At 33.3% G+C, this 9,787-nt stretch overlaps 1 protein-coding gene across 3 annotated transcripts; it reads left to right on the forward strand.

The window, feature by feature from the left end:
• The first annotated feature begins 950 nt into the window (after nucleotides 1–950).
• Nucleotides 951–8,284, forward strand: LOC110092686 (probable protein phosphatase 2C 25). Of its 3 annotated transcripts, none has more exons than XR_003700248.1 (5): nucleotides 951–1,479; nucleotides 4,742–5,106; nucleotides 5,763–5,999; nucleotides 6,753–7,089; nucleotides 7,628–8,284. XR_003700248.1 is itself a non-coding variant. In XM_020817333.2 (4 exons), exons 1-4 carry the CDS (start codon nucleotides 1,191–1,193, stop codon nucleotides 7,035–7,037), a joined length of 1,176 nt encoding a protein of 391 aa, XP_020672992.1. In that variant the 5' UTR covers nucleotides 951–1,190; the 3' UTR covers nucleotides 7,038–7,497. The 3 variants fall into 3 exon arrangements, 1 of the variants encoding a protein (XP_020672992.1); XR_002302607.2 differs by lacking the exon at nucleotides 7,628–8,284 and adding an exon at nucleotides 7,158–7,497; XM_020817333.2 differs by lacking the exon at nucleotides 7,628–8,284 and having other exon boundaries at nucleotides 6,753–7,497.
• Nucleotides 8,285–9,787: the final 1,503 nt, after the last annotated feature.

Genomic DNA, 9,787 nt, shown 5'->3' on the forward strand with positions numbered 1-9,787 from the left:
ATACCAGTAATTTTTAAACTTTTCATTATTTTTTTGAACGTTCGTCTTTTATGTTTTTAAGAATGATAAAGATTTAACAAAACTTTTTTCATTAATCTCAAATATTTTATAAGAATGAAAAAGATTTAACTATTTTTTGCGCACATAAAATATGGTGTTCACATAGTGAACAATTATGAATATATTTTTTTTTAAATTCTCATCCAAAATTAAATGTCACAATAAAATTTCAATTTATATTTATATTTTTATTAAAATTTTAATAATATCTCTCTTAGTCTCTCTTCATCGTCCTCATATATCTCTTCGATCTCTCTCTCTTCCGCATCTCTATCTCTCTCCCCCCCTCCATATGACTGTGGGATTACACTAAAGAGTTTGACGGTTTCCATTGGTTCATTGTGCCTGAGTGACTGAGTCCTATGCCAAACACTTTAGCTATCTATTTTTGCCAAATTTTTTTTGGCTTATTTGCTCCTTCCTAAATTATGCCCAAAGTATTCTTATTTCACGAATTTAATTTTCGTACACAATCCTTAAAATTTCTCCTAAATAAATTTAAAATTTATGAAAAAATATAACTTAGACATATATAATAATCATAGTTAAAATTTTGATGATATATATCATTATAAACATTTCTAATGATTTTATTTGATTTAGTATTATTTACTTAATAATATTGTAATTCAAAAAATTATATATTAAATTAAATATTTTTTAATGTAATTCACAAACTGTTATTTAGTGGAGAATATTATTATTTTAAGAATATATATTTATATAAAATATTTTATAATTTATTATTCAACATAAAAAAAATTCTCATTACATGTTAATCCCTCCAACTTTTCGCTCTTCAATTTTTTGTTTAAGTGGCACTTTCGAAAATAATGGGATAAACGGTGCCTATTTCATAGTGCTTAAGCTATATAAATACATGTAAAGCGCATCTGGTTAGTTTGTCAAGAAACGCTGAATTCGCGCTGCCCTGCAGTTCTCATTTACTCCCTTTATTCTCTTAACCCTAATTTCGACCACAATCCACCGCTGGAACCCTAATTCCGATTCTCCGGCTAAATCATCGGCTTCTTCTTCACCCTCCTGGATCGATCGTGGGAGCGAAGTGGCTTTTTTGGGCGATCTGGGTTCGAGATATCTTTTAGGGTTCCGCCGTGAGGAAATGAGGGATGTTCTCATGGTTGGGGAGAATTGCATCGGCGTGCTTGGTCCCGGTCCGGAGGTACGCGCGTATGAGCAAGGATGAGGGCGCGGACGACGCTCTACTGTGGTCGCGGGACATTGGGCAGCATTCGGTGGGGGAGTTCTCAATCGCGGTCGTGCAGGCAAACGAATGCATCGAGGACCATAGCCAGGTCGAGACGGGACGGAACGCCACCTTTGTTGGTGTTTACGATGGCCACGGCGGTCCCGACGCTGCTCGATTTATCTCGGATCACCTCTTCCTCCATCTCATTCGTAAGTTTAGTGGCTGTTGGAAATAAATCGGAAGTTAAATACTTATATATTTTCTCTTTTCCTGCTTGGCGAATGTGTTATGATGGTTGTCTCGGTTTCAAGAGCACAAAGACGCCCGTTTTTCCAGCTTTTTATATAAGAAATATGAACTGCATAGTTCTTGATTGCGAGAACTCCATTTGGATTCGAGCAATTAAATCCTTTAAATAGTGAAATGATCCATGGCCTAATGGTTAGAGCAGTATGATGATTCTTGGAAATCATCACTAGTTGGACTCGCTCAGTATTTAAATAAAAAATCCTCTAAGTAGAAGAGTGCGCAGTCTGATAATTCATATTAAATTCTGTCAATGCCAAAATTCACCTAGTGTCATCTTATATATAGTTATTAAAAGACTAAAGTTTGAGTGAATCCTTTCATTTCCTATCACGTGAAATTCTAGTGTAGCCATTTTTTGCAATTAACACCACCCTATAACATATATAGTCATAAAAAGCTGATTCCACTCCAGAAATTTCTGAAAAGCTGTAAAAAGGCTATAATGAAACAAAAAATAAACAGTTTTCTGAACGAAAAGGCTGTTAAAAGCTACCCCAAATGGTTAATGTGTGTTAAAAGAAATTTGATCTTGGGGAATGATGATGTTGCTGCAATTGGATTGTTTGCTGCTTTCTTCATTGTCTTTTGCGTGGGTTATATTGGTGATGTGTTACTATGCAAGACTTTTGAACGTTTGTATTAAAAAATTGCATCGAGCATTTATTGCTGATTGCAGAAGATGTGCCTCCTGATGCTACTGCTATGGACATATAATTTTCCCTGAAAGTTGTTTGCTTAAGCTTTTATTTATTGGAGTTCTTAGAAGGTATTTGACATTAAAGATGCATGAGCAAGTTGGAAAATGTTTACATTTGCTTATTAAGTGTTGTTTGTATCTGTACTTTCCATATGGCATCTATAGGTGCTTAGGAAGCATGCTTATTTGTACTACAACTATCTTCATGCCTTTTGGGAGCACATATGTGTGCAGAGCTATTGGTCTACTACTGGATCTTCTAAATTTTAATCTTATAATGATTAATGAAATATTCATGGCAGGCTTGCTCCATGTATAAGGTTTTCTGCTACAAACAGGGAAGATCAAGCCTCTGTTGCTCCGATATGGCTGGTGATTTGACACTCTATTTAGGTTTGATGAAATTTAATGTTGAGCTACACATATGGTAATAACACAACTATGAACAAACATGTTTGATCGATGCATATCTGAGAAAAGATCATTGAGCAGTTGAAATTTAATTGTCTGTTCTTTTGTGTTGGAAGGTGTGGGGCAAAGCAAGAAGTTCGGTAAAAAGATGTTCATTCAGCTTACTAATGAAGTTGAGGTACCTAACCCATAAACCATCAAAGGAAGGAAAGTAGAAGTGATTTGATTGGCTTTTGAAGCACCATGTTGAATTCATAAAGGCTTCATGGAAGAGATTATTGCCCTTAATGATTTAACAGCAAGAAATTTATAGAGGGAGAAAATCCAGTAACTTTAAGGTTTTTTTCTTCCTGAGCTGAAGAAAATGATTTATGATTTAGAAAGGAAGAGAGCACTACTTAAAACATAAACAAGGGTGGAAGAGCCAGGAAAAGACTCCAAGGAAGTTAGGGCAGCATAAATTAAAATGATTAGTAGAGGTGGATGAAGGAATATTCTGAAACCATTATTATTTCTAGCGTCTGAAGGATTGATGAAGGAATATGCCACTTATCCCTTTTCAATCCAAGGCTCATATCCTAAATAAAGAGTAATAGGTCTACCCTGATATGCTATAATTCGTGGCACATTGTGATTCTTCTTTTTAGGATAGAAAATGGATGTCTGCGAGAAGGAATAAGGTGCTTGGTATAGGATATGGACCTTGGTGATATATAAGTGGGAAGAAAGTATGCTGATAGATAGTTCCTAACTCTAAGAGGCACAATAAACATCGAACATTAAATTATTACTCCTAATCATGCGCAGATCTTGGCAATAAGTGTGCTGCTTGCATGTTGGATGCATTATAGTTTTGGAGCTCATTTGACTCTCTAGAAGCCCCACATAGTGGGATAACGTCTTGTTGTTGTTTGTTGTATCTGACTCTCTAGAAGGTTGGCTAAATCAAATGAAGGTTAGAATTTGGTTAATTTGCCAGATACACCCATTTGGGTTGTCTACATCAAATGCTAATCATAACAAAGGCTGTAACAAAGTTTAGTACATGGCCATTTGGAAGGTTGCATCAGGGCCTTGCCTCCACCAATGAATATAAGGGAAAATTATCATATCATCAGGCCTACAAACTGGCCACACCATCAAAGCTCCAAAAAAGGTGGCTGATCACCCAGGGTTATTGAGCAATGAAAACCATCTAAGGTGCTTATATGGTTTTGTAGTGACATTGTTTTAATTGAATACATCCCTTCTTTGTAGTAAGTTTATAAATACTTATTATTATTGTCATTAATTATCCTTAGTAAGTTAAGAACTATTTGTTAGGATCCTTTTTGAGCATATTCGATTCAAACTTAGGCTATTGGATATCGTTTTTGGCCTTAATCTATAAACAATGAACTCTTGTATTACTTCATAGGAATATAAATTCATATACGAATGCTATCTCTCCTCCCTTCTTCAGAATTCGGTTAAAGAAGCTGACGAACGCTTGATCTCAATGCTAGCAATATATGTAAGGCACATTGTAGCTAGATGCTGAAGAGGTGTTACTTTGGCCTTCTAAGTAGCTTGGATGAACATTTAACTAAGTTGAAGACATTTTGCACCAATGTTCTCATTGTTCCTATAGGGTTGGTGCCTTGGTCTGATTAGATCTAGCTAAAGAAGCTTAATGGGTCTCTATGGGTCATACTACTCCAAATGTTAGTTACAATTAGCCGCATTAGGATCACCACACCTGAGGTTTGATTACAAGTTACAACCATCTGCAATTGGGTTTTAAGTTGATATTCTTAATATTTTTAGTTCGCCTGCTTTATCTCTAATGTTTCCTCATTTCTATATTTGGCTTATAAACTAATTGTTTTATTATGATAGTTTGTTTACAATGCAAGAAGGCTTTTCAAGTTTTATTCAAGTTGTTTCTTATGTTGTAACCAATCAGACAACATGTACTCATCTCTCAGCTTCTAAAATAGTCCAATTTTCCCTTTTGAATATGAACATTTGTTTCACAAATTCACCAAGTAAACCTCTTCAATCATTCTATCCAGGGCTTGCTCGAGAGAATGGTACAATTTCGGAGGATATAATTAGAAATGCTTTTTCTTCAACTGAGGATGGTTTTCTGGCACATGTCCAAAGAACAAGGGAACTGAAGCCATTAATTGCTGCAATTGGATCGTGCTGTTTGGTGGGAGTAATTTGGAAAGGGACATTGTATGTTGCTAATTTGGGAGATTCCAGAGCTGTAATTGGTTGTTTAAGTAGATCCAATAATATAATTGCTGATCAATTGACCAGTGATCATAATGCTAGTATGGAGGAAGTTAGACAAGAGCTTAGATCCCTTCATCCAGATGATTCTCAGATTGTGGTAATGAAACATGGGGTTTGGAGAATAAAAGGCATCATACAGGTTAGTTATCTCTTTATTGTCTGATTTTCTTTTATCACTCTCAAAATTTATTATAATAAAATTGTGTTTCCATCAATAAATTGTATTGCCATTAAAAATGGAAACTTTTAATCTGCATTAGTACAAATAGTGTTGCTAAATATTTTTTATGTGAACTACTATGTTCCTTGAGGGCCTTTGGTCCTACAATTAGATTTGTGAATGGCTTTCTTTCTCGCAATACGTCTACTTATAGAGAATCGATTTAGCATCCTTGTTTAATGCTCATATTTTCAGTTATAGAGTTTTCAATATTCAGTTTTGCTCAAGTTCTTGTTTCTATTCTCGATAGAAATGGCCTAAGAAATATTTAATTTCTCTACAATTGAATCACAAGAATAAAATCTAGCGATGTTTATGCACATCACTGTGAAATTATTCTTCTATTCTTATTTACAACATCGCCACTCAGGTAAATTTTTTTGAACTGTCGAATCTGTCTGCTTGCACATAACATATTTAATTTTTTGTTATGGAAATAAGGTGTTTGTTATGTAAATAGTAAGGATTTGGATGTTATGCGTTAAATTGCCCCCAACTTCTACAGGAATAAAATTGGGTACATCAACCGCTCATTGACAATATTTACAATGCAGTATTATTTTTCTGGTGGATAGGTTTCAAGATCTATAGGTGATGCATATTTAAAGAGACCCGAATTCACAGTTGATTCATCTGTTCCACGTTTCCGGCTATCAGAACCACTACGCAGAGCTGTTCTTACTGCTGAGCCATCCATATACACAAGAGTCCTTAACCCACAGGATAAGTTTGTAATATTTGCCTCAGATGGACTTTGGGAGCAGTTAACTAATCAAGAGGCTGTTGAGATTGTCCACAAATTTCCCAGATCGGTATGTTTATGTATTCATATCCTCTCTTGTTTTTTGGTTGATAGATAATCATTCATTCTTGCCCTGATGCCTTTGATAGGAGAAATTATTTTGTGTGGAGTCTGAACGTAGTTTTGATTGGAATCCGGACACATCCGGACTTCACATGGAATAATTTCTCCTTTTATAGGAGGGTAAATGAGCCAAGCTTGACTAGGCTCAAGTATTGTTCGGCTTGGCTTGTGATGCAAACAAGTCAAACTTATGTTTGTGTATGGCTAGTTAATTTATCAAATTGTTCACGATCATAAAATCCACTTGAAAGTCATATATAAATTATAAAATATGCATATCATATATGTGTATATGTGGATTCATGCAAATAGAAATGTATCAATTAGAGCGTGCACAATTTATGTCATGATTATTCGACAAGTTTTACGCTGTCTGTCGACTATACCCCTAAAGCAACCTGTCACTTTTCTCATTCAGGACTTGAAAAAGAATTCATGTAGCCGACCCCATGTAGTGGGACAAAGGCTTGATGTTGTTGTTGTTGTAGAGTGTGCACAATTTATGCATGTATTTATTGCACACATATAAACACTAATAAATTTACCGACAAGTCGAACATTATTGAAAAAGTTTTTGTTTGTCGTTAAATAAACGGCCATAGAAAAAATTAATCAAACTCAAACTAATTATTAAACTAATATGATCGAACACAAATAACAATCTTTGCTGACACAGTCCTAATCATGATAATGATGGCAGGGCATTGCAATGAGGCTAGTCAGGTCAGCATTGGATGTGGCAGCTAAGAAGCGCGAAATGCGATACTCTGATCTAAAGAAACTTGACAAGGGAATTCGCCGTTTTTTTCACGACGACATAACCGTCATCGTCGTCTTCATCGACCACGAATTATTATCCGCACCAAATACATCAGTACAAGAACTCTCTGTTAGAGGTTTCATTGATGCACCACCAGGAGTTTCAGAATTCTCATCCTTGGATGGGCTAAGCGGCGTTGTTGGAAGCTCAGCTGGTAGATCTTAAATGACTACTGGTTTTTTGAAGTTTTTCTCTTCCTCTCTCCCTCACCTCTCAGGTATTACATTACTAGTTTCTGCTTTAGTTCTTTCAATATCATTTGGTTTCATATTCTGCCATACACAGATCCAGTTTTGCCAGTCTCAAACTGGTTCAAAATTGCAACCTTGGAATCAATCCTTCATATTTGTTCAAATCTTTGTGATTAGTTAGGTATTTACCTTCAACTAGATGACCATAAACATTCATAATTGATCCCCCCCCCCCAACCTTCTTTTATTGCTTTCATTCTTTTTGAAAGGGTTCACAGTGAACTTGTTCTCTTTGCTTTTGTGCCCATAAGTGATCAAACAAAATACACTGGGGGTCATTTGGTTGCCAGTTGATAAAATAATGTTTTTAATTTGTTTTATAAATTATATTATCCCATTTGAATTTTAAAAGTGGTTTTAGCGTTTGAACTGAATGTTGTTTTTTAGATGCATATATTTTTTTTTTCTTAAGTTTTAAAATTAACTAAATTGGTTCTTTGACATGAATATATAAGTAGATGGATTAATAAAATTTTAAATAATTTTTTGGGTTGTGTGCTATAGTTTTAGGGGTGCAATGCATCTATTGCTGTGAACGGAGATCGAGTCGAGCTCGAGTTTGTGATTTGACCGATGAGTTGAGTTTGAGTTGACCATTGCTTGAGCTCAATTTGACTCATTTGCACCCTTATATAGTTCAATTTTATAGGAGAATTTTGCAAGTCTACAGCTTAGTAGAATTTTTACAATGCTTCCTTTTCTGGTATTATTTATTACATAAAAAAAAAGACCCTGCAAATAAATATTTGTTCTTCACATAAGCAGACAACTTTTTTTTTTTTTTCTGTATATTAAACACGCGTAGGACTCATAAGACATTGATGTGACGAATGGATGAGAATTTAAGCCTTGTCTTTTTTTATTTTTTATTTTTTATTTCTTGTGGCTGCTAAAATGCTAGTGAATTAAAAATATTAATGAAAATTCTTGAAATTATTATCAGATTTTAAAGATCTGAAATCCATGCACCCATCATTAAAAAGTAAATTATATATATATATATATATATCCTTGTTGGTCTGAGGGTATATAAGGTTATTGTGATTTTGGTTGCTCAACTGCCTGCAATAAAAGAAATCACGGCAGGCTTGTGATCAGTTTCTGAATTTAGTTAGGGAAAAATATGTCCCATAATATGTCTATGAAAGCAAAGGTTTTTTTTTTTTTTTTCATTTTTTTTAACTTTTTGCTTGTTTCTTCATTGGGGTATTTACTCCTCTTTTTATTGCTTTTTGAAAGATTTTTAATAAATTTTTTTTAATGTTTATACTATTTTTTTTCAAAAGCAATAAAAAAATTATCTCAATAAGCTTCATTTGAGAAAAGTTTTTATTTTTTGTATTTGAAAAATTATATTAAATAATTGGAATTAATGATAGAGTTTTCAATACTGAGATCATATTACATAATTATCTTATTCTAATCAATGTTTCTTAACATACAGTTAAATTTAAATATCACTCTATTTTTTTTTTAATTGAATTGGGTCAGTAGGAAGCCTGCCCATTTTTGTATGATCAAATCATCTAAGGATGACTCTCTTATCTTATAGGTCTTCATCTTCTTTTAGAGCGCTTATATATGTGGACTCCGATAAAACATAATCTGGGCCTTCTATAGCTGTCTCAATGTAGCTCTGACTAAGAAAACTTATTGTAGCAGAACTAGCGGTAGCAATAGTGAATTTGCCCATCACGAAGGTTCAGATACAAAAGCCTTTAGATTCTTGTTGACCATTAACATAATCATGAGGCTTTTCTATAAAAAAATAAAAATTAAAATAAAAATATAATTTTTAAAACAGGCTGTCTCTGAACCAAAATAATGTATTGATTTAGTAAGGCATTATCTGATATAAATCCTTTTAATTTATATCCCGGATTGTTTGACCCATTGGCTTACGTAACCGCCCCCTGAGGTATGTATTGAGAATATTGTTTATTAGCCTTACCCAATTGAAAAGGTCTTTTGATTAAAAAATAAGACAGTTGTCCAAACATAAATTAGAGGCATATAAAATAATATTCTCCTCAATAATGTTACTAAAATATATTATTTAATCTCTTAAAACAAACAAATATTAATATATATAAATTTGGATATGCCCACCTTAAACTTATCAGCCTCTTTGCTGATACGATTTCATCTAATTAGTGACAATCAACGCCCTAAATGATATTTAATTAAGGCTTCGGTTGGAACTACACTTTCTTATTATTTTCTAACACATCAGATTTTTTTTTTTACTAAAAAAATATAAGCGAAAACTATCTCAAACAACATTTCTTAATCATGGATTTGGGTTAAACAATAATATTGGCATTCATAATTCACTCAACATTTCATTATGATAGCATTAATAATTAATTAAAAAATAATCATTTTTGAAATAAAAAGAAATAGCCACTCTTTATGTTTTTTAAAATTATAATTATATTATTTATAATTTTTTTAGCGCTACAGCTTTTATGCTATTCTTATTTCTTATAGAATTGATCAAAATAGAGACCATGTGATTTTCATATTCATATATTTTCTCATATGTACCAATGAAATCATATTGCCTAAAAAGAAAAATCGTTCTCTCTAGGTATAAATGATAACTCTCCTCTTAAATTAAATACACTCATTTTTTAAAATTTCAAAATAAAATGAAACTAATAT

This window comes from Dendrobium catenatum, unplaced genomic scaffold (genome assembly GCF_001605985.2).
Source record: "Dendrobium catenatum unplaced genomic scaffold, ASM160598v2 fragScaff_scaffold_313, whole genome shotgun sequence".
Classification (NCBI taxonomy): Eukaryota; Viridiplantae; Streptophyta; class Magnoliopsida; order Asparagales; family Orchidaceae; genus Dendrobium; species Dendrobium catenatum.

Excerpts from the sequence above, each read along its gene's own strand:
- LOC110092686 (XM_020817333.2), top strand. The coding sequence starts at position 1,191 with ATGTTCTCATGGTTGGGGAGAATTGCATCGGCGTGCTTGGTCCCGGTC. Across the intron at positions 1,480-4,741 it reads CCTCTTCCTCCATCTCATTC|GGCTTGCTCGAGAGAATGGT; the intron begins GTAAGTTTAGTG and ends CATTCTATCCAG. Across the intron at positions 6,000-6,752 it reads TCCACAAATTTCCCAGATCG|GGCATTGCAATGAGGCTAGT; the intron begins GTATGTTTATGT and ends TAATGATGGCAG.